Consider the following 27,940-nt stretch of genomic DNA (forward strand, 5'->3'; position numbering starts at 1 on the left):
AAACAGTTCTTGCGTCAATACTTTGTAGCAGACCTTTTTATTAATTATTTGCATAAAGATATTCACTAATGGAACATGCAGTCTTATATGATAGAAATAACGATATAACTGTAATATAAAGTACACGTTACTCTCATTGTATTTAGAATAAATATATATGAGCTAAAGAGATAGCATTCAGTGATCTGTAACTAGTGAGCATAAAAAAATGTCGTGAGACTGGTATGGAAGATTCCTATTGTTTATATTCTTATATTATTTCTGATGTCTCATCTCATAACTCTGTGTAGTGTAATGAACGATGCTAGTGCTCAAGGCTGCTGATGGATTTAGTTATTTTTATTGCTATTTCATGTTCTTTTCATTGACTTAAAACATTCGCTACATCTGACAGATTATAGGATCTTTTCTTCTATCTGCCAGTCTATTCCTTAGAATACATTTTCTAAGAGTATAAGAACTTCTATTCTGTCTTGTACTCTGTTTCAAATACATATTATACATATGGTTCGAAAATATATTACGTAAGCAACTGTCATTCAGAAATGCGTATATGCCAGCTAAATGTGCAGTAATTAAAACACGAAAGAAGCAGACCACACCTTACTTTCTTGTTTCGTGGGCGCAGACATCTTTGTTTATCCAAAAATAGGAACCCGAATAAAAGTGGAATAAAAAATTTGAATATTGATATACAAACAACATTAATAAAGTAAAACACAATTCTAACTAATATGTGATCATCGAATTATTGTTGGGTTATAATTTGTAGCAATCTAACACAAGTATTTGTTTTACAGTTTATTAATATCAAATGTAAAATTGGAACTCTTCAATATTGAGATAAAAAAGACGCAACTCCATTTCCCATGCTTTCGTCATCCCTCACCGGCATCAGGGAATCACTTCACAATTTAGTAAGGAAGAAAACTATCCGGTGCTTTGTCGGCTGGAATCACTTACTCCAAAATGCCTACCATTGCCGTTAATAAGGAAGAGTTGTTCACGTCACTTGGAAAGACGTACAGTAAGTCCCCTCAACTGAAAACTTGTCGTCGGCAGTTCAGACAGCTGTTGTGTTTTGACTGTTCATAGATATTCGCCTCGGCTGTATCTAAATCTGTATGGTTACAATGCGTGATCCTAACGCACACACACCAGGAACTATTGTGATTATATGAATGATTTTTCTATTGTATTGCAATAGGAAAAACAGCTGAAATCTTCCAGGCAATACACTCATTCTATAATCTCTGACGAATGAGTGTGTTGACAGATGAGGCTTATATAGAGGTACCTGTGACCTGTTGTACTATCTAACAGATAATATGTAATTTATCTTTGATGAGACCGAATTGTTATACATAAATTAGGATATGTAAGCAAATGAATTCCCCAGCATTCATTAAACAGGTCGGGGAAAACCACTACTTGGGCAAACTGGTCTATTATACACAAGTTGGGGTATGGATTTGTTAAGATTGCCGAAATGATTTAAACAGGAACTTTTGCGACATATTGATAGAAGTAACATTCATTTATGACGAGGTAGATTTTTTAAAGATACAATGTTTTCTGCAAGTGCAGGCTTCTTAAAACCTGAGGTAATGGTCACAGCTGTAGTATCTGTACTATCATAATATAGGCCATATAGGCTGGAAATACTGTGACTGTTTTTGCATTTTACTTTTGCAGTTGTTTCATGACTGAATAAATGCAACTTGGACAGAATATCTTAAGCTGAGTTTAAAGTCAATTTGACTATTTTTTATAAAAAGTCCATACCCCCGTTGCTGAATCATTATTTTGCATATTAAACACAAATCTGTGATTTTTCAGTTTCTGTTAACAACTAGCTACAAATGTAGTAAAGTATTTACGTAGTCAATATAGATCTCCTGGTCTGACCTGTGTCAATTTCCTTCCCCCTATTATCTGTTTTATGTCAGTTCTTTTAAGAAAGAAGCAGGGGAAACCTTTCTACCAATACCAGGTTTATGGTACAATAATCCATGGCTCAACCAAATGTACAAAAGAAGCTGAGTGACAGAGACTTCTTTTGATATTATTTGCAAGCCAAACTGACCTATTCCTTTTACATTACTATCACGGTTTTTCTTGAGATTTCACAAATTTCAACGTGAGGCTCCAAAACCCATAGAATTTAGTTTGGAACCAATATGAAAAAACAGACAGAGGGAAAATCATGTTTAGTGCACACCCCAATGGGTATCAAATCAGACAAAGACTATGTTTAATGCTTTGTAAAAGCCACACCAAGGCGCATTTATTGTCAAACCATCTCTTGTAAGCACTGATTAGTCATCAAGATGTACCTGAAATAGGTTGTAAATAGTGTGTACTGTATGTCTTCACGCAGATCATGTAGGAAATCTTGAAAAAGGAAAAGTATAGGTGTGTAAATATTCATACATGGTAACACAAATCAATGTTATGTTTTTCTTAAGGTCTCGAAATTCATAGGTGACACTATTCTTAAACTACTTCATAAACTCAAATTTGTCTTAAATTCAAAATGTGTTTTAATTTATTTCAGCATTTGAAGAATTCAATGAGCTCTGTTTTGAGTTTGGTTTGGAGGCTGAAGAGCCGGTAAGTTCATTGCTTTAGGTCCCCAAGGTTTGCCGTAACTTGCATGCCATGTTTTAATTCTTTCAAATAGTGGCATGGTTCAGAATATACACACGTACTTGACGTAGTTCTAAAATCTTTCTGATATATGAAAATTGCAAAATTCATTTAATTATGGGGCACCTCCCTGTCTAAATTTTAACTTTTCTTTCGATCAGTTTGAATTTTCCTCAGTAGCCTCCTTGGATTCAAAACTTAGAATGTCCTAGAAGGACAAACCAGCTGTATGATGTAGCATCACTGACAAGTCCTAGAAGGGCGGAACAGCTGTATGATGTAGTTTTATTCATGGTTTGCCTTCTACTGTCTCTAACTTATTTAAAAGGTACTATTCACTTTTGTGTACAATCTTATTAAGCTTTACTACTGTCTAATTTTCTACATCAATAGATCAGTGAGTCTCAACTGTATATATCTTATTGTGTTTTCAGGAGGAGGAAGAACTTAAACAAAATCCAGAGCTGGCATCAGAATTCAAGGTGGACATACCAGCCAACAGGTGATGTTTTACGATAGTGTTGTAAATGTAGGTGACAAGCTGACATTCCTTAAAAATATGTTTATTTCGACTTGTCCCAAAGGTGATGTGTGACAAGGTGTAATGATATTCAGTGTAAATTACACTGGTCAAGCTGTAAAAACAGCTGATATATTTACATTGTAGACTGCAGCAAACATTTACAGCAGATAAAATATCAATATATAAAGTCAGTTGTCACAATAACACCTTTCAGCATTTATGGAGTTATGTAACTTTACTCAGAACACGACTTCAGTGTAGATGTGATGTCTTATGTGACCTACAACAAGGTACAGTAATCCTTGAAATATTTTACAGGTTGTGAAGTAGGCTTACATTATTTCTCAGATGTTCCATCAGATTATCACCTTGTATGATTCTAAAACAGAAGTTAATTCCGATCTTTTGTATCATGAATAAGAAAAAAGTCTCTATGAAAAATTTATTTCAAACATGAAGGATATTTAACAGTGATAGTATTTAATCACAACAATTTAACTGTCTCAAAGGAGTTCACAAATTATCAGGTTCAACAACAAGGATACAATTTGTATTTATGATTGTTTAAAATGTATCACCCTTAACATCCTTATTACTGGTTTACAGATATGACTTACTGTGTATTGAAGGATTGACTCGAGCGCTTAAAGTTTTCCTTGAAAAGTAAGTATTTCAAATATCCAAGAAAGATATTTTATGAACATCATACCTATCAAGTTTCTTACTAAGAAATGTGGGAGAAAGCATATGGGCAACAACTGTTGTCTTCAAAACCTGGTCTATAAAGTCTTATGGTATAATATTCTATCTGTTTTATACAAGGAACTATCTTTAATTGAATATGAAATGTGTTCCAATTTAAAGTTAAAAACAGGTAGATTTTCACAAAAAATAGAGGCCATAAAGTTAAAAACAGGTAGATTTTCACAAAAAATAGAGGCCATAAAGTTAAAAACAGGTAGATTTTCACAAAAAATAGAGGCCAGTAATATATATGTTAGCAACTCATCAAAATTTTGGAAAGCTGGAATTGCACTGGTATGGAATATATATGTTAGCAATACATTTTAGCATGCACATTGCATTTACATACAGGTATCAGTCACATTCTGTTTTAAATTGTTGAAATGAACTAGTCCAAAATATTTCCATGAACACAAAAGAAATTAAGGACATGTTTTCTGGTGACACAGAATTGTTTACTCTGCTTGAGAAGTTGAGCAACAGTAGTACCACATTCAAACTTTGATGAGACAAAATTTCTTACGATTTCAGAGATTGTGATTTAAATGAAATGGCAACCACGTACATGACATAGGTTGTTCCTTGTATTGTTTCTGTTGGCATTTATCAGTTTATAAATGTCAGCTGATGGCATGAAAAATAAAATGACCTCTGTTCAGTGTTACATATTTAGAAGTTTTTTTGTTTCCTGTACAGAATAAAGGCTCCTAGGTATGAAGCATTGGAACCAAGTGCTGACAAGTTACAGGAACTTATTGTACTACCGTCTGTAAGTATCTACATGTATCTGTACAGGTACTTCTTCCATCATTCTACCATCTGTAAATATAGCATCTGTTCTAATCTTAGTGTCGTTATGTTAGAGTAGATATTTTTGGTCTGATAGTGACTGTACATGTAGTTTGATTTAAAAGTAATATGTTTTTTACCTGTTTACCACCAGGAATTTGACCTGTTTTTGACACCACACATGTATCAGATTTGATAATACTGTTAGTGCCTGAAGGCGACACAGATTTCAGACTGAGATGTTACTGTTTAATTTCTCCAGACAGCCCAGGTCCGTCCATTTGCTGTAGCTGCTGTCCTTAGAAACATCACCTTCACTCCAGTGAGTATCTCGTAAAAGTATTTCACTAATCTCTGGCAATTACTGGTAAGGCTACTCTGGAAAAGATTGTGTTGTATTAAACCTTCCGGAACTCCTATGATGAGCTTTAATATCAATCTTGATCCACTATATGTCTGCCTTTGTCAGAGGATACAGGAACAAGTGATCAATATTTTCCTTTATTTCTTTATTTTACATATTTAGCTAATGGTTGCTTCTCAGTGAAGTTTTTTGGTAACAAAAGAACACTCTATTACTACTTCATGTTAACTATCATTAACTTCTGTATATCAAGACTGAAATAGATCCCTCATCAATAAAGAAATAAATTGTTTAGAAGCATCCATGATGGATACAATTCTGGCAGACTTAAATCGTTGATAAGTCAAGATGTTTACAGTGTAACTTATTTCAATTATTTTTATAATTTTTTCTCTGTTGTAGAAAAGATACAAAAGCTTCATTAATCTCCAAGATAAATTACATCAGAATCTGTGCAGGTAAGATTTTCTTGTTCTGTATCATATTTCAGAGACACAAAGTCTGCTGGTGACCATTTGCAATCCCCTATTGTATGGCATTGACGATCATGCATTCGAAAACTTTTCACATTTTGGATTCCTTCTGGAAAACAACTGAACTGATTTCAATGAAATTTTTCAGAAACATTCCATGAGCACTTGTGAACCAAAATTGTATATTATATGGTCCCCACTCCCCAGGGGCCTGAGGGATGGGGACAAAAAATGGTCAAATAGTCGACATTTTTGAAAGTTTTTGTGAGATTTAAACTTGTTTAAAATCAGGTAAGTTGGTATATATGTACAGTGGACATCACTTTTAGAAAACCTGAAAATCCTAAAATGAATTCGGGCCATAATGAATTATTTCACATGGTCTGATGGAATTCGTTGTAACATGTGTTGCTGTATATATAAACTAACTTGTATCTCATTAAAACTCCATGTTCTTTCTTAACATCAATAATTTATTTATCATAATTGTGCTTTCGTTGTTTCATATTTTCTAGGAGAAGAACTCTGGTTGCTATAGGAACTCATGACCTTGACACATTACAGGGACCATTTCTGTATGATGCCCGGCCTCCAGCAGACATTAAATTTAAAGCTCTAAATCAGGAAAGAGAGATGACGGCTCCTGAACTGATGGACCATTATTCGGTGAGAACTTCACATGTATCTCATCTATATTGGCAAGAAGTAGTTTAGAAATTCATTACAAGGTCCTGCTGTTGTTTTCATTGCTGGAATACTTACTGTAAATCACTTTTTTGTGTGGGATTTATTTTCACATTTATACACGAGGAGATTTAATTGCAAATTCAAATCTCTGGCTATGATTTGTGGATAGCATCCATGTTGATTTGGTAACCAATATCAGTCTTGAAGAGACAACTCATCATTCATTAATTAAAAGTCAATTCTAGATCACCATTCACAAAATCATGTATTTACGAATATTTCTTAAGAGATAAATTCTTGAAATAAAGTGTTTGTTGAATCTAATAAATTGCACAGATATGGGTCTATTTGGTGGCTAGTTTAATCCATTGGCCAATATAATTATGTGATACAGGTATTAGTTTATTCATTTCTCTCTGACTGATCAAACTTTTATGACCAAGAATGAAATAGTTTTAAGGAAAAGTGGAATTTCATACCCAACTTTGTTTAAATATCGATGTGAGGTGATTTCTGCGATGAAATAGGCTACATTAATGATCTACCAGACTTCCAACAGTTGCTATGGGAACTCTCATACTAACAGCTCTTTATTGGCGATTTGACCTCTCGAGTATGACTCCTATTGTTTGTTCCCGTGCTGTAAACCTTGAAACTTACACTCTTTAAGCATTGACTGTTTCAGCTTAAACTTGTTTTTTATTGTTTCAGCTTAAATTAATTTTTTTACTGTTTCAGAGTGACAATCATTTGAAGCAGTTTCTGCCAATAATTCAGGACAAACCGGTTTATCCCGTCATCTACGACCAGAATGGCGTTGTCCTGTCTATGCCACCAATCATTAATGGTCAGTTAGTAGAGTAGTCAACATGAATTTAAGTTTGTCCTACCAGTTTTCTTTTTTGAGTTTTAGATATCAAAATTGTTATTAAAAATCGGATCCATTTTACACTATTTATGTCCTGAGATAACGGACAGTAGTAAAGCTGGCGATCTTAATTAAACAGGATTTTTCTACTGCTAATTAATCCATTGTTATTTTAGGAGATCACAGTAAGATCACATGTAACACTCGGAATGTGTTCATAGAGTGTACCGCCACGGACTTGACAAAGGCCAAGATGGTCATTGACACTCTGGTCGCTATGTTTTGTGAATACTGTGATCGACCCTTCACGTAAGTTCTGTTACTGACTCTCTAGTCACTACATTTACTTCCCACATGTCTTCCTCCTTATTGATTCTACTCTGGTGACTATGTTTTGTAAATATTGTGATCGACCCCTCACATAAGTCCTGTCATTGACACTCTAGTCAATACATTACCTCCCACATGTATTGTCCTCCACATCTTGTCCACTATGATTGCCATGTTTTGTGAATACTGTAACAAATTCACCTTTATTTAGTGGAGATGGATTGAACTAGACTGCCAAAAAAAATTGATTTCATGACTCAATTGCAAAATGCATACCTTTTCTATCAAGATTTTGGTCAAATGCAAAATTTTACAGCATCGAAAAAACCTTTGTTTCCTGTCTGATATTTTTTCAATAGTGGCTTTGGTCATTGTCTTTACAGAGTAGAGAAGGCCAAGGTGACAATGCCAGATGGAACCTCTGCTTTCTACCCTGTGAGTATATTATTAATAAATCATATATCAGACCATAGTTAAAGAAATATACTGTAAATATGATATTACCTCTACTCTAGGTTAGAGGGAGATACATTCATTCACCGTGACACAAACAAAGATCTTTCTCCCAGACAGGAGGTGTAATACTCATATAATTGTAATACCCCATTGATATATAAACCTTAAGCATGATGATGTGGTGTGACCTGGAACATGACAATGATATGTGACCTTCAGTATGACATGGTCACAAATTATGTGACAATGGAGGATTTAGAACTAGTACCATGTATTTTGAAGATATTTGGATTCTGAAATTATCCATTGCTATATCAGGGTAAAGGGAATTTCAGCATAATTTGGAGTAAGGTTCACTTAAGATCTTTTGTTCACAGGAGCTTGGATACAGGATGGAGGATGTGAACGTGGACATTATCAATCGTAATGTCGGAATTAAGTAAGTGTAACCTCCTTATTGCCAACAACAAAGAAAGATACGAAAATGATAAGTAAATAACTTTATACTTGAAGTCACATGATCACAATGTTATTCTGTTAAAATATCCATTGGATATACTCACCTAATGTGACATTTAAGATGATGATAAAATGACATCACCCATCTGCTGATCATATAAGATGGCTTCAGATATTTCTGTAATATAATGTATTGACTGTATAATTGATTAAAGAGTCTTAAATAGGTGAATTTCCTTTTAATATCAGATTGATGTCATCCCAGATTTTTCATTTTTGTTCTGTTAGAGACATAAAATCATTTTTCTTTCACCGTTTGTTACAGAATAACTCCAGAGGAAACTGCACGCTTACTGACACGGATGTGTCTGGCGGCCGAGGTCACGGATGGCGGAGCACAAGTGAGGGTCGAGGTCCCTCCCACTCGTCAAGATATCCTTGTCTGATGTAAAATGTGATCTTAACATAATGATAGTGTTACATATATAAAACTAGAGAGGTGATATCAACAGAGTCAAACTAACCCATACCTTTATCAAGGCAGAAACAGTAACAAAGTTATCTGTACCTTTATCAAGGCAGAAACAGTAACAAAGTTATCTGTACCTCTATCAAGGCAGAAACAGTAACAAAACATTTATAACATCACAAATATTAAAACACTCTGAGTCTGATGGTACAATGTATTATGTATTAATGGAGGATGGACCTTAACTATTTGTACATGTCATTCATGCCTGTGATGTAGTTGAGGATGTTGCAATATCCTATGGTTTTAACAACATCAAAAAGACTATTCCAAAGACCAACACAGTAGCTAATCAGGTGAGTTGTTTACACCGTAATCAAAATGAATTCCGCTCGTTTTGTAACGTGATTGTAAATAAAAAAAATCAAGAATATTTCAGATTTTAACAGTATTTTTACATCATTAGCCCACCATACCAGAAAAGTCCAATAAGATGATGCAGTGACATCGCTTCTGTCAGTCAACATTTGTCAGATTTTTAACCCATCTCAAATATAAAGGGAAACTAAGTAAATTTACAGCTGGTCAATTGTGTATCAACAAAATGTATATAGCTAATTATATATAGACAGATGCAGAATTTTACTGACATTTTTACCTGGTTAACTCATTGTTAAACATTATGTTTTCCTATACTGTAGCGTAATAGCCAATCAGTTAATGCTAGAAAATATAACTTTTGATTTCTACAATATTACATCAGGATTTCTCTACATAGGGCCAGGGTATTTGTAACCTTTGATGAATATGTGTTTAATTTCTTAAGTGACTTTTATTCAATAAGTCTGAACTTTTATTTAATGATAAGATGACATGTGATAAGTATATCAGACAGTGGTTATAGCTAGTTTAAGAATTTCCTTGGGATGGTCAGTAATATAAAGATTTTGTTGTAGTTACCCATCAACAAACTAACAGATTTGCTACGACTAGAAATGTCAGCCGCTGGCTTCACAGAAGTCCTTACATTTGCTTTGGTGAGTAGACTCAAGTGTTCATTCCTAAATACGATCTGGCTTATAAAAATGATTTGATAGTGAAAGAGTATAGGATGTTGGACTCAGTAAGATAGCCTCACTAAGGTTAATTGAAACGGAATGCTGTTATTTTATTTAAGATTAATATCACCTTTTTTTCATTTAACAATTGACATGTACTCATGTGTATATATACGGAGTGTCTGTTAATTGGAACACTATCTACTTTTCTGTGCAATGCCATTAACTGTACACACATTATTGTAATGACAGTGCTCAAGGAGTGATGTGTCGGACAAGCTACGGAAACCCATAGAAGAGGCCAATGCTGTACACATCGCAAACCCAAAGACTTTTGAGTTCCAGGTAAAGTACCGATCAGCTGCATTTCATCAAGGATCTTAGAATGTTTGTCAGTCATTTAAATTTTATTACTTACAGGTACTGGGTTAAAACATGACCCTTTGGATGACTACACAAAGCCAATGATGTGATAGGAGTTTTCATGTCAGTCCTTTTCCTAGGTAAAACAAGTTCATCAGTCATGTAGCATTTTGAACTTGTTTCCTTAATTGTTTCTATATATTGTGGCCGAACAGATGGACCAGAGTTGTTTGAACGTGACGGAGATGTTTTTCTGTTTCTTTTTATACCAGTATTTTCTGGTATTGTGATGTAACCCAAACTTCATCTGTTAAAATATAGAACTTTATTTGTTTTACAACAATATCGTAACAAGTTACTGTGAAGTCATTCATTTTCATGGGCAATTTATTTTCATTGATTTTTATTTCTTCTTTGATAAACCTCGAAAATTGAGTCTCACAAAAAGATATGTTTTTGCAGTATTCCAGCTAGGATTACAATACTGTACATAAATTTATTTTTGTGGCTGCTGACTTTCATGATTTCCTAATTTCAACAAGTTCACAGCAATATAACAAAATGATTTCTGCCATACTGTAATCTTGTTTATTATACCTTTCTTGCTAAAAATTTAGCTTTAGTGAAATTGTTTCGAAAATCATGTAAAGTAAATCACATGTGGAATAAAGATGATTTACAACAATACCGTGACCATCATGGTTATCTTCAGGTTAAAATCAAATGTGAGTGTGTTTGTCTTGTGACTCAAGAATTCATCTCCAGTTGTATAATTTTTAACCTATACATACATTAATTTGATCATAATTATATTTCCAACAGATTGCTAGAACCTGTCTGCTGCCCGGCGTGCTGAAGACCATTGGTAATAACAAATCCATGCCCCTACCCCTCCGCCTGTTCGAGATCTCTGATGTTGTGTACCAAGATAAAACAAAAGGTAATCCTAGTTACTGATAATTCTAGTCACACACCACACTGGTAACTGACAATTCTAGTCAAAGACAACAAAATGTTACCCTAGTTACTAACAATTCTAGTCAAAGACAACAAAATGTTACCCTAGTTACTAACAATTCTAGTCAAAGACAACAAAATGTTACCCTAGTTACTAACAATTCTTGTCAAAGACAACAAAATGTTACCCTAGTTACTAACAATTCTAGTCAAAGACAACAAAATGTTACCCTAGTTACTAACAATTCTTGTCAAAGACAACAAAATATTACCCTAGTTACTAACAATATGTGTCAAAGACAACAAAATATTACCCTAGTTACTAACAATTCTAGTCAAAGACAACAAAATGTTACCCTAGTTACTAACAATTCTAGTCAAAGACAACAAAATGTTACCCTAGTTACTAACAATTCTAGTCAAAGACAACAAAATGTTACCCTAGTTACTAACAATTCTAGTCAAAGACAACAAAATGTTACCCTAGTTACTAACAATTCTTGTCAAAGACAACAAAATATTACCCTAGTTACTAACAATATGTGTCAAAGACAACAAAATATTACCCTAGTTACTAACAATTCTAGTCAAAGACAACAAAATGTTACCCTAGTTACTAACAATTCTAGTCAAAGACAACAAAATGTTACCCTAGTTACTAACAATTCTTGTCAAAGACAACAAAATATTACCCTAGTTACTAACAATTCTTGTCAAAGACAACAAAATATTACCCTAGTTACTAACAATTCTAGTCAAAGACAACAAAATGTTACCCTAGTTACTAACAATTCTAGTCAAAGACAACAAAATGTTACTTGGTTACTGACCATTAGTTACTACAGAGAATGAAAAATTACCCTTGTAACTGTCTGATTTAGTGACTAACAGCTGTAGATGTTGATGCAATTATTTTGTTTGATTGAGCCATTTTATTTCTGTACTGATAGATGTCGGAGCCAGGAATGACCGACGACTGTGTCTAGTCAACTACAACAAGTCCTCTGGGTTTGAGATTGTGAAAGGGATGCTTGACCGTGTGATGCAGCTCTTAGAGGTTCCCATGACAAATGACAACAATGGCTACCACATCCGAGAGAGTCCAGGTAAGTACTTGGTAGAATATTAAAGATATGGTAATGTGCTGTGGAGACCAGCCATCCTTTCTACACAATAAGTAATCCTGGATCAATCCTATTCAAACTTTGTACCACACAGTATTTCCCAATGGTTTTGACCTAATTGCATTGATCAAAGTTAGGGTCACAATTAATCTGAACAGCAGATTTAGTCCCATATGTAAAGCTGTCCCACCTTTAGTTTGAACAGAACGGTTGTATATTGTGTTGCTTTTGTGACATAGTAAGTTACTGATCTCACTATAATACAAATAGTATGTCGATATGTTCACTGTTTGACATGGCTGACATTGTTATTTGACCTATAGCCCTGATGTTTGACAGACTGACCTTGTCATCTCACCTACAACTCTGATGTTTGACAGACTGACCTTGTCATCTCACCTACAACTCTGATGTTTGACAGACTGACCTTGTCATCTCACCTACAACTCTGATGTTTGACAGACTGACCTTGTCATCTCACCTACAACTCTGATGTTTGACAGACTGACCTTGTCATCTCACCTACAACTCTGATGTTTGACAGACTGACCTTGTCATCTCACCTACAACTCTGATGTTTGACAGACTGACCTTGTCATCTCACCTACAACTCTGATGTTTGACAGACTGACCTTGTCATCTCACCTACAACTCTGATGTTTGACAGACTGACCTTGTCATCTCACCTACAACTCTGATGTTTGACAGACTGACCTTGTCATCTCACCTACAACTCTGATGTTTGACACTGACCTTGTCATCACACCTACAACTCTGATGTTTGACAGGTTGACCTATAACCTTGATGTTTGACACTGACCTTGTCATCTCACCTACAACTCTGATGTTTGACAGGTTGACCTACAACGTGATCTTTGACTGACTGACCTTGTTACTTTACTTTTAACTTTGATGATGATGTTGATTTAACCTTGTTTTGGATGACTATGTATCGTTGCCTGGTGTTTGACTCCAGTCTGACCTAATTAATCATTACAGATCCTACATATTTCCCTGGGAGGAGTGCTGAGATTGTTCTTCGAGGAAAAAAGATAGGTCACATCGGTGTCCTTCATCCTGAGGTTATCACGAAGTTTGAGCTCACTAACCCCTGTGCTGCCCTCGAAATCACCATAGAACCCTTCCTATGATGGTGTACATCAGTAATTTTATCATGGACAACCTTGAAAAATACTGCAAAATGCTGAAAAAGTCTCAGTCTTTTATACCTCTTATGGATTCTGTTTTAGAAATTACAGTTTGATGAATACACAACCAAAATACAGGTGTTTTGCGATATTATGATTACTTGCGGTGTTGATAAACTGCCTTATAAGGTCAGTGTTGTTTTGAGAAGTATCGTTACGAGGACAATGTTGTTATGAGGACTGTTGTATTGGGGACAGTGTTGTGTTATGAACTGTGCCATTATGAAGACAACATAGTTGTGCGAGCTGTGTCATTACCAGGACAATGTCATTATGAGAACAGAGTTTGGTCCCTTTACAATGATGACAGAACACCACTTGCTTGACCAGTGCAATATAACTTGGTTGATTTATAATGGCTGCAGGGTCAACGAGGATGCGGTAGTCAGACTACTAGTTAAGGTCAATGTTAAGCATTTATTACGTAAGAAGAGATGACAGGTTATTGGTATGCTGAGGAACATGAAAAGTAAACAAGATCAGCATCTTAAGACAAAACTCAGCTTCAAGATTTAAGAAAATTTATAAGACGTCTTCTCTGAATGTTAACAGTCTGTGACTCACGCTGCTGTGATTGTGTGGGATGTTAACACTAAGTCTGTGACTCACGCTGCTGTGATTGTGTGGGATGTTAACACTAAGTCTGTGACTCACGCTGCTGTGATTGTGTGGGATGTTAACACTAAGTCTGTGACTCACGCTGCTGTGATTGTGTGGGATGTTAACACTAAGTCTGTGACTCACGCTGCTGTGATTGTGTGGGATGAGTGGGTAGCATCCTCACAGGGAAGATTATACATGTTTAGGTTTTATTTCATGAGTATAATACAATGTAATTACAAACACTGTATAAGCACATTCTGTCTAATAGATTAGAATCTTCTAGTTAAATGCACTATGATCTCTCTTCATAACATTGCTTTTTGTCTACGTAACAAATTTTTAATTAAAACTATAAAATTACACTGCCACAAAGCATGTCGGATAGAGTGTTAGGGTTCATTATTGTGTAAAACATATAGTCCACCATCACTGAGGTTGTAAACACATCATTAGACCTATTGGCACCACTTCTCCTGTTATTGAGATGTCGCAGGATATTTATGTCTCTAGGCTGTCATATTGATCAAACATTTCTTGACCTCGTATCAAAATATCAACAGGTAGTTGAACTAGAAATGCTGTGTGAAGATGCTCTTCACAAGCTGTGTGGTATGGTTATGAAATACCAGAATTTTTCTGCAGAAAGCATGCCAGTTTTTTAACAGTATCTTTTGGGATCAATTTCTACTACAGGTACTTTATTTTGATCTATACTGCATTATTGCATTAGTAGATTCTCACAACTTGTTAAAGACTTTAGTTATAGATGTGTTAAGGGACAATGACTGATATCTCACACCTGGTGGATCCAGAGAAATGGTTGGTGATACTGTCATTCTCCTGCCCACCTGTCATCTCAGGATTATACCACACCAAGTAGTTGTTACATCACCTGTGTGATGAATTAGTGATAACAAAGCCATGTGTCGTCAGACCAGATTGTCCTTTCAATATCCTGTTGACTAAGGGCCCATATTCATATGGAGGACATAGATAGGCCAGTTACCTGTGGTGTTCACTTTTCATTGTCCTAACGACAAGCGACCTATATTCACGTGGAGAGCACAGGTAGGACAGGCCAATGGTTGTTGGAGAATTACCAGCTGTTGTTATAGAAGAAGCATACAACAAGTGGGCTTATTGTAGAATTATATTAGTATTCCAGGTAACAGTTAACATGACCTGTTTTTTCTGTCTGACTGTAAAAGTGAGAATGTCTTTGGTTCGTGAGTAATTTCTTGGACTAGAGAAATTCCTTAGTTGCCTGTGCTATTTATTTGTGCTATTTAATAAAATGTACACCATGTAATAAATCTTATGATACATGTACCCAGTTGTTGACGGGTTCTTCTTTACTCTGTACCAGGTTGTCATGGTGATAAAACATAACCATAACAATGATAAAGAAAATAAATAAAAGTACATATTGTACCTGTAAGGTGTGTGTACAATCAGTCTGATTAAAACCATTATCTTAAACTACACTCCCTTTCCTTCAACAACAATCTACTTGATGTAGAACATATGTTGATCTACTATCTCGTTCTATAAACTACTCCGCTTGATGTAGCAGAACATATGTTGATCTACTATCTCGTTCTGTAAACTACTCTACTTGATGTAGCAGAACATATGTTGATCTACAATCTCGTTCTGTAAACTACTCTACTTGATGTAGCAGAACATATGTTGATCTACTATCTCGTTCTGTAAACTACTCCGCTTGATGTAGCAGAACATATGTTGATCTACTATCTCGTTCTGTAAATTACCTTCTACTTGAGGTAACTGAACATATCTTGATCTATGCTGCTGTTCAGTAAACTACACTCTACTTAAAGTAGCAGGAAATATTGTGATCCGTACACTCATTGTGTAAACTACACCCTGCTTGACGTAACAGTATGTAGATTAGGGAATGGGAGCTTAAATCAAGAAGAATGAAGTACAATATCAAATATAACAAGATGTTACCAGTTAAAATAACAAGAGAAAAAGGTGACAAATATCACGATTTATTTGTATTTGTTTTTATAGCATAATAAAAATTACACAACCTCAAAAGTCGTCGTCATAATCCTGTTACACATTACCAGAGTTATACAGTTATACGCTGGTATAGCCTTATATCTGGTGAGATAAAGACTCGGATCATACGTATTTTACACGGAACATAAACACCAGTACACACTTACATCTGATCTAATACACAAAGCACAGATAAACTGCTGGTACAGGCTTAAATCTGATTATTAGTTACATAGTATTTAGATTTACACTGCATACAAGTAAATACGTGTAACAGGTAAACAGTTTTCGTCAGAGTTATATCATGTTGGCAGTGATTTACTGGTATATAAATCAGATATACCTAGTATACCTAACAATTTTCTAATCAATTAAATGATGGATTTGAAAATCTTTGAAAATAAAAAACATTTTCAGTTCATGAGAATTGTTGCAAATAAAGATTATTGATCTGTGTTAACACTCGCATGACATCCGAGTAATGAACGCTCACATGACAGCCGAGTAATGAACACTTAACACGACAGCCGAGTAATGAACACTCGCATGACAGCCGAGTAATGAACACTCACACGACAGCCAAGTAATGGAACACTCGCATGACAGCCAAGAAATGAACACTCACAGAACAGCTGAGTAATGAACACTCACACGACAGCCGAGTAATGAACACTCGCATGACAGCCAAGTAATGAACACTCACAAGACAGCCAAGCCATGAACGCACACAGGACAGCCGATTAATGAATGCACACAGGACAGCCGAATAATCAACACTCGCACACGAGCTGAGTAATGAACACTAAAACGACCGCTCACACAACAGGCGAGTAATGAACAATCACACACGAGCTGAGTAATGACCACCTACTCGACAGCCGAGAAATCTAAACACTTGATACATCCTTTCAAAGATAATCTGACTGATATAAAAATAAAGTGCATCATCACATTTTTAGGCCTGAAATTTTTTTAAATCCTCAGCTTTCTTAAATAGCTTTCATTTTCCAAACACGTTTTTTCAGAAGCATCAAAAATAATGAATATGGTCTTAAAAATTAAAGTTACTACAAATGGCCAAAAGAAGTGCAAATACCAATGAAATAAAATATATCTGATTCTTAATATATAACACAGGTAAATTGGAAAGACAGCCTTGAACATTGAGCTGAGACTAAGTTCTGAACCTGATCAATATTTTATTCCAAAATACAAAACAATATCAATTTGACAAAACATGTACACACATGTATATGAATGAAAGACAGGGATGGAGGTAAAGGAATTAGAGGGAAAAGACTGAGTAACATACATTGTAGGAGAGAAGGTGAGGAGTAGACAGAAAAATGATGTCAGAAACAGTCTGAAAATGTAGGAGAGAAGGTGAGGGGTAGATAGAACAATAATGTTAGAAACAATCTGAAAAAATAGCAGAGACAGGAAGGGGCAGACAGATCAGAATCATGACAGAAATAGCCCAAAAACAGACAACAAATTAGTAAACAAATGACACAATAGAACTCACAGAGTTCCTCTCTGAAAAAACCTTCCTCATCTAAAACTGACTTTGTATATATGTCTCATTCTATTTTAATGTACTCTGACAAAAGCATTGTAACTTGGGAAATGCCACCTGAAAATATTAATATCTCACAGAAATCCGACTGACTTCTAACACAATAGTCAGGGTAACAGAATATCAACGGATTTTTCACAGCAATAAATAAAGTCCACACTTACAAGAAACATTTTTGTATTCCATAGGATAACACAAACTTCCTAAACATAACATCCATACAGAGTTGTCCTCCATAGTTCACTTTTAACACCACGTTTTGACTATACATTCCTCCATAGGTTAACATGTATGACCACACAGACTTCTTCAGTATAACATTCCTCTAGCAAAGAGTTGTCAGCATGCTGTAGTTGACACTTTTAACACATTTTGACTCTATGTTCCACAGGTTGACTACATAAACCTCCTCACTATTACATCCAACTCTAGTACAGATTTGTCCTCAGCAGTATACCTTCTGACTTTATATTCCATAAGTTGTATGATGTAAAAAAAATTCAACACCACAACAATGTCCCACTTTCCTGCCAAGTTGACGACAATTGCAATATAAATCACATGCTATCTTTATAAACAGAGGAAAAAATCAGTGAACGTTTGTGTTCACATCATGTAAATAATTGTGCAGTAGCACATTATGATAAATGTTAAAATGATAAGTTCCTGCCCGTAGCTATTCCAGTATGGAGGAGATCACCGTTGTGCTAAGTCTGTATAGCTTAAATTTTGTCACTGAATTGTGGCGTGTGACCAGTTTTCTAAAGACAGGTTTGCAGTGTCTTTACCATTTAGTGTTTTCTTGTCCTCAGTTTCCTTAATACTATGCCATGAACATCATTAGTCGGAGTGGAAGGCTACAAAATAAGACAGTTATAATTAGTTACCATCAGATGTGGATTTCATAGTTGTTTGTCCAGATCAAAGATAACAGAGGAGTACAAACAGAAGGGTTGTTAATGATAGCAGATACTTGATCATTTGTATAACGTATATAAACCTTTGTCTGCTTTTATGAATCTAACTATGTGCCAGTATTAAAGGATTTTCTAAAGTTCAATATCTTTCTGACCATACCTACCCAGCAGACTGGTACATTCACTCGCCTAAATAATTTCTTTAGAATTTTTTTTATTTTTCTAAATGTTTGTAGCCACTTTTACAATGTATTATGAAGCTCACCACAAAGAGTCCTCCTCCCTCGAATGGCTCTGATATGTGTACATTTTCTGTGTATAGTTGATGGCGTTTACGTGATCGTTTGGAGCGCTGTTGCTCCTCCTTATTCCCCCCTGACATCTGAGTGCCCTGATCTTCCACCTCGACGTATTGGCTGTCTGGTGTTGAAGGCCCACTGGTTCCTGTTGGACGATCTTGTGTTGATTGGCTTGGTGACTCAGAGATGTCATCTAATAGTTTCTTAGCTGTAACAGATTAACACATATAACTCAGGATGATATATCAAGTTTACAATGTACATACATTTAGCAGTAATCTTATTTTCAAAATATTGTTTAAAATATGACTGCACTCATTGTTATTCATGTAGCAACCATTATGGAAACACTAATTTGTCACTGCACTAATTTGCCAAAAAATGATAATGCAGTAAATTTATGATATTTACAGTAACCAAAAATCACCCTTGTTACCAACAACAACCTGATTGCTCTGGAGCCCCTCTATCACAAAAGAATCATTTGTTCCCATTGGCTGTGGAGAGTGACAACCCATTGAGAGAAACATGGTTATAAACCAGTATTAGAAATTAGAGTATTACATATAATTAATAAAAAAAAAGGGAATCATTTTTGAAACAACAGCAGTATATTTAAAGACCTGTGTGTTGCTGAACAAAACTAATAAAGAAGTAGAAGGGAAAATTTGTGTGTGTACCTGAGCGTGTTGAAAAGGTTGTGTGTGTACGTGAGCGTGATGAGAAGGCTGTGTGTACCTGAGAGTGTTGATTAGACTGTGTGTGTACCTGAGAGTGTTGATAAGACTGTGTGTACCTGAGAGTGTTGATTAGACTGTGTGTGTACCTGAGTGTTGATAAGACTGTGTGTACCTGAGAGTGTTGATAAGACTGTGTGTGTACCTGAGAGTGTTGATAAGACTGTGTGTGTACCTGAGAGTGTTGATAAGACTGTGTGTGTACCTGAGAGTGTTGATAAGGCTGTGTGTGTACCTGAGCGTGTTAGAGATGAGTTTTTGATAGCAGACACAATGGAGCCAATGCGTCCCAGACCTGGAGCCTCCGTACCTTTAGTTCCCCTTCTTGTTCGGCGTGAAGATGGTCCTGTGTTCTCCTTACCTTCCTGTATACAACAAACACATAATTTTTATACAAGCCATATATACATGTTACATCTGATAAAATATCAGTAGCTATAAACAGGATAACAATGATATATTTCTACATATTTCTTGTATATTCATTAAAACAAATATCAGCAATATATTTCATATCCATTAATTCATGTTTGTGACCATGATGAGATTCACTGAAAAGCTGCCGTGGTCTTGACACCATACACAGAAGTTTGTTGACAATGCCATTTCAATGTTTTTTTAAGTCTACCATAATCCAATAATGTCATTACACTTTGAAGTGTGTCGAATGGAAACAAAAACAAGAATGTTTTATTTATTTATTTTTTTTTTTTTTGACATTTGATTTTGACACTTGATAATTTTACACTTGAACTGTAATCGAATTCAGTTTCAGAATTTTCATGTATAAAGTTTTTCTCATTTGAAGTTGAATAATTTTGGCCCATCTTTGCTACGGCTACTTTTGCATAACCTGGTGGAAACATACCAGGTGGTCTGGAATTGTTCTGTGATACAGGTATGCACATGTATGTGATGTAGAAACAGATTTATGTAAACCTTCAGAATTTTCTGTCAAGCATAAAACAATGAAAAAACAATAAAATATGTTCCATTTCACTAACACCTAACAGCATATTCCAGAAATATGTGAGTACACCGACCCTGCTTTATGCTGAAATTCTGAAAACTTATGATTTTCAGCAAGTTAGTTTTGGACAGGTTCGACTTGATCCCTCAATCTCCATGCGCAGAACCTAAGATGACCTTTCAACTTAGGTGTTACTTCTACATCAGTCTTTATAAAGTACATAAACTCACTGTTTCTGTGGTGCCTTGTTTTTTACGACTTTTTCTGAGGTTGCGTGCAGCCACAGGGGGCGTGGCATCTATCTGAACATGGTCAGAAATACTACTTTCTTCTGAAGCAAATGTTGCATCAAAGTTGTCTCTCTTCTTCGCTGGCAACTGCAAATCAGATAAAGAATTCATTTGGAAATTCACAATGATTATAAATTAGAATTATATGCAAGACCTCAATGTCTGTGCTCTGGTACAAATATCTCTATAAATAGCGAAAATGACCATAAATTAGGGACCCAGAGACAAGAATTAAAAGCATTCCAATCACTCTCCATTACATCAATATTGTCAAAATCTTTAAAAAGCATTCATTAAGCTGATAAAGTGATGACATGAATTTTACATGGGAGTCCAAAACTCAATGAACTGTTTAGGACTAGAAGAGTTTAAAAGAAAAAATTAGCAGAATATTTGAAAAAAAAACCAAGAAAATAAGGAGTTTCCTACTGGAATCACATTATAATTTCCTTACAAAAGTAACACTGAAGTAAGGATATAACCACAAAAGTAAGGGAAACAAAGCTGTACCTCTAATGCTGACTCGCTCACTGATCTCCGTTTACGACTGCGCCTACTGGAGCTTCGATGACTCCTGCTGGCCTCAGATTGAGGAGTCTTTGTTAATGGACACTGCTCTGTAGACATCTAAAACAGAATCACAGTGGCGTTTTATATCCATTAGATTGTGTGCTACAGTGACACAACCAGTAAAAGCTAGAAGAGAAGTACACCATCCTCCCAAACCAAAGAGTGTGATCTCCTTGGGTCCCCCTGTATTACCCGACGACTTACTTCACTGAGTAAAATACAAGAGTCCTGCCACATGCTGTCTTCAATACAGTTTTAATGTTTTGTTTTAACTCTAATAGGTTTACCAATTGTGTTATCTACAATCAATGTGACTGGGATCAACTGCTGTCTAATCATTTTAATTATATTATGTATCAAATTCATTGAGTTTATATTGCAAAATATTCTCCTCTTGAGTCCTAAAGTTATGTTTTTATATTTTTTCCCTGCCCCATAGTTCTAACTCTAGAGTTGCTGAGTTTAAAATGTTTCTACTATCATCTATCTGAACATTCATTCTAGGATAAAAAAAGGTTGGAAAGTAAAGGGGCAATAACCCTGGTTAAAAAACCAGATTTCTCTGTCAGAACAACATCACATCAATAATACCTTCACCCTGTAATGTTAGCATTGCTTTCTGTATATGGGAAACTTCTGCCCATTTCATCCTATCATAAGTAAGGACAAAAATGAAATGACAGATAAAATTTATACATGTGTGTCATGCTTGTAGAGGAAATTTAATAATGGTTAAATATTTCCACATATATAGTGTAGTACATGACAGGACAGAGTTGTTGATGTTAAGACAAATAAAGAAAATCAAAACTGTAAGGTTGCTTTGTTTCCTCGAAGGTTCAAACTTTGGATGATTTACTAAAACTTGAAACAGAAAGGATGTGTTTTTTTTTCAGACGTATGTAATGGAGTATAATTCATCCATAAATTTATTTTCACAATTTGATGCCACTAGCAATTATTACAACCTGTACAATATCATGATTGATGTCTGAAGCCCTGGCGTTGAAGTTACCTTACGGTGTGTAGGTAACCATCTTACCTTGCTATGTCTACGTGACCTGTGACACTCGGTTGTCACTGTGCCTGGGTGGGGTGACTTCAATCTGTCGTCACTGCTGCTGCTGTCACCTGACGGAACTTCTTCCTTCACACTGATTGGTGATAGAGCAACACTGCCTTGGCGATGCGCCCTGTGAGTTGACTTGACAGGTGATAAAGTTCTGTCACCATGTTGGTGGTTACTATGACTTGACCTGCTTGATGTACTTTCACTTTGACACCTACTCTTGTGATTTGTCTTAACTGGTGAAATGTCTTTTTGGTGATGGCTCCTGAAACTTGACCTGGCTGGTGTGGATGCAGTGTCATCTTGATGATGACTTGTGTGACTTGACTGTAATGGTGATAGTACGCTTTCGTCAAGGTGATGACCTCTCTGACCTGCCTTGACCTGATTCTTAAGATCATGTATTTCTTTCTGTTGTTTCTTCATAATACCCTCCAGGCCAGCCACAAGATTGTCTCTCTCAGTCCTCCAGGTCTGAACAAACAACCAGCACAGTTAACACAATCTCTAACTTTGTCTTCTGTAGCAACATGTTACAGTAAACTATATTGAAAATGTCAATAAAATTATATGCCTCTGTCTTTAGAAATATTTGTTAATGAAATATCTGCAATATAACAAATGTTTAACAGAAAACCTCCTACAGAGGTAAGCCTTAATCAGGTTACAAGAATCAGTTTCTATAGATACAAAGACACACACCTTGAGCTAACCTCAAGGCTTTAATAAGGTCACAAGAATCACAGTTTCTATAGATACAAAGACACACACCTTGAGCTGACTGTCTTTCTCCTCCAATGCCTTTCTGACCTGAATCAGTTCTGCCTCGCTATGATTGGTCTGTTGTTTTGCATTGTTGAGTTTTTCCTCCAGTTGTCGCAGTGATCGCTGAGAATCCTTCAGTGCATGTTCTTTTTCCTAATAATGTATATAAATAATGAAGAATGAATGTACCATCAGACATCTTGTCTTCAGTTCAATCGGTTGAACATATAAGACGAATAAGCCAGAAGTTCGAGGTTTAATCCTTCCAAGATCAGTAATGACCTCTGTTGTACAAATTTATCTTAGGAATACTTTACATAAATCTGAGTCATCATATCACTTCAAAAATCTACCACTTTACACTCAACAGATCCTTGATTTATCTAATATTTTCATAAATATAAATCCTTAGAGCTTTTCATCAAACCAAAGTAGCGACTCATATTCAAGTCATATAAACTCTAGCTTATTTCAATTAGAAATGATGGGATAGGTACACGTATCCTTATTTCAGTTAGAAATGATGGGATAGGTACACGTATCCTTATTTCAGTTAGAAATGATGGGATAGGTACACATATCCTTATTTCAGTTAGAAATGATGGGATAGGTACATGTATCCTTATTTCAGTTAGAAATGATGGGATAGGTACACATAGCCTTATTTCAGTGAGAAATGATGGGATAGGTACATGTATCCTTATTTCAGTTAGAAATGATGGGATAGGTACATGTATCCTTATTTCAGTTAGAAATGATGGGATAGGTACACATATTCTTATTCCAGTTTGAAATGATGGGATAGGTACACGTATCCTTATTTCAGTTAGAAATGATGGGATAGGTACATGTATCCTTATTTCAGTTAGAAATGATGGGATAGGTACACATAGCCTTATTTCAGTTAGAAATGACGGGATAGGTACATGTATCCTTATTTCAGTTAGAAATGATGGGATAGGTACATGTATCCTTATTTCAGTTAGAAATGATGGGATAGGTACATGTATCCTTATTTCAGTTAGAAATGATGGGATAGGTACACGTATCCTTATTTCAGTTAGAAATGATGGGATAGGTACATGTATCCTTATTTCAGTTAGAAATGATGGGATAGGTACATGTATCCTTATTTCAGTTAGAAATGATGGGATAGGTACATGTATCCTTATTTCAGTTAGAAATGATGGGATAGGTACATGGGATAGGTACACGTATCCTTATTTCAGTTAGAAATGATGGGATAGGTACATGTATCCTTATTCCAGTGAGAAATGATGGGATAGGTACATGTATCCTTATTTCAGTTAGAAATGATGGGATAGGTACATGTATCCTTATTTCAGTTAGAAATGATGGGATAGGTACATGTATCCTTATTTCAGTTAGAAATGATGGGATAGGTACATGTATCCTTATTTCAATTAGAAATGATGGGATAGGTACATGTATCCTTATTTCAGTTATAAATGATGGGGTAGGTACATGTATTCTTATTTCAGTTAGAAATAATGGGATATGTACATGTATACTTATTCCAAATGTTATAAAGGTGTACTCGAAATTCTGAATACACATTTTGAGTAGAATGTTTCATACAGAGAGAATGGTAAAAATATTTCTTATGCATGCACTTTTGAAGAACAAACATTTACAGCTACTTCAACAATGCCTCAAGTACCCACAATGATCTAGACAGCTGTACAAACCAGTTATTTTGACTACTACAACCACATAGACATCAAAACACACCAGTATTCTAACCCTTCCTTGACATCTCTAGATACCAGTATTCTAACCCTTCCTTGACATCTCTAGATACCAGTATTCTAACCCTTCCTTGACATCTCTAGATACCAGTATTCTAACCCTTCCTTGACATCTCTAGATACCAGTATTCTAACCCTTCCTTGACATCTCTAGATACCAGTATTCTAACCCTTCCTTGACATCTCTAGATACCAGTATTCTAACCCTGGACATCTCTAGATACCAGTATTCTAACCCTTCCTTGACATCTCTAGATACCAGTATTCTAACCCTTGACATCTCTAGATACCAGTATTCTAACCCTGGACATCTCTAGATACCAGTATTATAACCCTTCCTTGACATCTCTAGATACCAGTATTCTAACCCTTGACATCTCTAGATACCAGTATTATAACCCTTCCTTGACATCTCTAGATACCAGTATTCTAACCCTTCCTTGACATCTCTAGATACCAGTATTATAACCCTTCCTTGACATCTCTAGATACCAGTATTCTAACCCTTCCTTGACATCTCTAGATACCAGTATTCTAACCCTTCCTTGACATCTCTAGATACCAGTATTCTAACCCTTCCTTGACATCTCTAGATACCAGTATTCTAACCCTTCCTTGACATCTCTAGATACCAGTATTCTAACCCTGGACATCTCTAGATACCAATATTCTAACCCTTCCTTGACATCTCTAGATACCAGTAATATAACCCTTCCTTGACATCTCTAGATACCAGTCTTCTAACCCTTCCTTGACATCTCTAGATACCAGTATTCTAACCCTTCCTTGACATCTCTAGATACCAGTCTTCTAACCCTGGACATCTCTAGATACCAGTATTCTAACCCTTCCTTGACATCTCTAGATACCAGTATTCTAACCCTGGACATTATTAAAAACTTTCCTTAGTGTCTACCCTGATCCTGACCTTTATGTTTATCTTAAACAAGACATTATTCAAGTTTTACTTCAATACCTACCCTGACCTTGACCTGTAGCATGGCTGCCTCCTGTTCTGCCTTTTCTGTGGCTTCAGACTTGTTCTCACTACTACAATTCAGCCTTTCTCTCAGACACTCTGTTTCTGTGCGACTCTGTGACAGCAGTTTTTCCAGATCCTTCAACTCTGCATTGTTTTCCTTCAGAACAAGTCCTAACTTTTCTTTTTCTTCTGTCAGTTTGCCTATGGTGACTTTCTGCTCCTGAAGAGTCTCGTTCAATTTGCACACTTTCCCCTCCTGTTCTTTAAGTTGCTGTGAATGTTCAGTGACTTGTCGTGCATTCTCGCGTGTCAGTTCCATCATCCTTCGTCCTGAATCCCCACTGGATTCCAGGACCTGGCGATACTTGTCTGTGTACTTTTCCAGTTCTACAAAAGATGTTTTAACAGCTGTTTAATAATGCTACCTGTAAACGTTCAGACACAACATGAAAACATTACTGTATGATTTTGATCTAACAAGTTCCCATTGGTTGTACTTTACCGTAGTGAAAACCTTAGTATCTTCTGGGACACTGTATCTAGTGACCTGTCCTAGGACACTGTACCTAGTAGCCTGTCCTATGACACTGTACATAGTGACCTATCCTGGGACACTACACCTAGTGGCCTATCCCAGGACACTATACCTAGTGGCCTATCCCAGGACACTATACCTAGTGGCCTGTCCTAGGACACTGTACCGAGTGACCTATAATGAAACACTGTAACTAGTGACCTATCCTGGGACAGTGTATTTAATATATATATGGACCTATCTTGGGATGCTATACCTAGTGACTTGTCCCAGGACACTGTACATAGTTGTCTGGTGACCTACTCTGGGACAATGTGCCTAGTGACCTGTACCAGGACAGTGTACCTAGTGGCCTGGTGACCTACTCAGGGACACTGTACCTAGTGGCCTGGTGATCTAATCTGGGACACACCAGAATCTGACATACCCTGTGAGAGGTTTCTGATCTCCTCTTCTTTTCTGTGGAGGTAAGAATCCTGTTTCTCCATCGTTTCTTCCTGCTCTGTGATGGCATTCTTCAACATCTCTATTAGAGATTCATTTGCCTTGGCATCTGTCAGAATATAATATTTTATTAAAATAATTGACTGGACTAAAAGCTTTTCTCATAAATCCAGGCACAATAAAAGTATGATGCTAGTGCTTATCAAAAACAGGAAAACAAGATTTTCAGTAAACTTGAATTCTATTACAGAGTAATCTCGGATGGCTCACCTCTGAGAGCAGCTTCAAAATCATTTCGTTCTCTCTCCATGGAAATCTTGAAATCCTTGAGGGCCTGTGACTTGGCCGCCAGCTTCTCATCACGACGGATAAGGTCTGACTGGAGTTCCTGTATCTGACCCCACCTTTGTTTGAGCTCTGCCTCAAGACGACTCACTTCAGCTACCGTGCTGGGACGACCACTGCGGGTTCCAGGATTCTGATAAAACACAACATTTTTAAATTGCCTGAATCAGTAGTCGACAATGTTGCCTAGATTTGTATATGTCTGACAACTCAAATACATTATTGGACCTTGTTAAAGATGTCAATACATGCCAAACAAAAGTTATTATTAAATCATTCTTAACAACATTATAATATAAGAGCATTCCATACTGTCAACAATGATCTTCACCTTTAAGGCTTGAATGGTGTCCTCAGCATCCTGAATGGCCTTCACCTTATGTGAAAGTTGATCTTCAAGGTCGCTGACTTTTTGACCTAGTTCCTGGAGACTGTTGCTAGCCTGCTGTAACTGTCGTCTCAAAGTCTGCTCCCGTTCCTGACTCTACAACATAAATAAGTAGGTGTTCTACTATATGAA

General features: G+C 36.0%; 2 protein-coding genes across 2 annotated transcripts in view; one reads left to right on the top strand and one right to left on the bottom strand.

Annotated features, from left to right (window-relative positions):
* The first annotated feature begins 890 nt into the window (after positions 1-890).
* LOC132557453 (phenylalanine--tRNA ligase beta subunit-like) lies at positions 891-15,453 on the top strand. The gene is made up of 19 exons (XM_060221943.1): positions 891-1,027; positions 2,558-2,613; positions 3,084-3,151; positions 3,779-3,835; positions 4,613-4,685; positions 4,968-5,027; positions 5,472-5,527; positions 6,058-6,208; positions 6,968-7,076; positions 7,274-7,406; positions 7,811-7,862; positions 8,261-8,322; positions 8,668-8,774; positions 9,067-9,167; positions 9,768-9,848; positions 10,122-10,214; positions 11,055-11,172; positions 12,140-12,295; positions 13,313-15,453. The coding sequence occupies exons 1-19, from the start codon at positions 970-972 to the stop codon at positions 13,462-13,464; spliced, it is 1,743 nt and encodes a 580-aa protein (XP_060077926.1). The 5' UTR covers positions 891-969; the 3' UTR covers positions 13,465-15,453.
* A 2,964-nt stretch (positions 15,454-18,417) lies between these two features.
* Positions 18,418-27,940, bottom strand: part of LOC132557884 (kinesin-like protein KIF20B) — a 33,693-nt gene continuing 24,170 nt past the window's right edge. The window contains exons 26-36 of the mRNA XM_060222412.1: positions 27,752-27,904; positions 27,346-27,553; positions 27,059-27,184; positions 26,095-26,483; positions 23,352-23,498; positions 22,554-23,054; positions 21,452-21,568; positions 20,882-21,028; positions 19,917-20,046; positions 18,911-19,152; positions 18,418-18,585 (exon numbers count right to left, since the gene is read on the bottom strand). Of these exons, the coding sequence (XP_060078395.1) occupies positions 18,520-18,585; positions 18,911-19,152; positions 19,917-20,046; positions 20,882-21,028; positions 21,452-21,568; positions 22,554-23,054; positions 23,352-23,498; positions 26,095-26,483; positions 27,059-27,184; positions 27,346-27,553; positions 27,752-27,904 (2,226 nt within the window). The 3' untranslated portion in view covers positions 18,418-18,519. The remainder of the gene's footprint in view (positions 18,586-18,910; positions 19,153-19,916; positions 20,047-20,881; positions 21,029-21,451; positions 21,569-22,553; positions 23,055-23,351; positions 23,499-26,094; positions 26,484-27,058; positions 27,185-27,345; positions 27,554-27,751; positions 27,905-27,940) is intronic.

Source organism: Ylistrum balloti, unplaced genomic scaffold (genome assembly GCF_031769215.1).
Source record: "Ylistrum balloti isolate Yb309-2 unplaced genomic scaffold, AGI_CSIRO_Ybal_v1 Utg369656, whole genome shotgun sequence".
Taxonomy (NCBI): Eukaryota; Metazoa; Mollusca; class Bivalvia; order Pectinida; family Pectinidae; genus Ylistrum; species Ylistrum balloti.

What these genes read in the sequence shown, in the direction of transcription:
- LOC132557453 (XM_060221943.1), top strand. Translation starts at nt 970, where the DNA reads ATGCCTACCATTGCCGTTAATAAGGAAGAGTTGTTCACGTCACTTGGA. An exon ending in TACTGTGATCGACCCTTCAC is followed by an intron (nt 7,407 to 7,810) that starts GTAAGTTCTGTT and finishes TTGTCTTTACAG; the next exon opens with AGTAGAGAAGGCCAAGGTGA. An exon ending in GTACCAAGATAAAACAAAAG is followed by an intron (nt 11,173 to 12,139) that starts GTAATCCTAGTT and finishes CTGTACTGATAG; the next exon opens with ATGTCGGAGCCAGGAATGAC.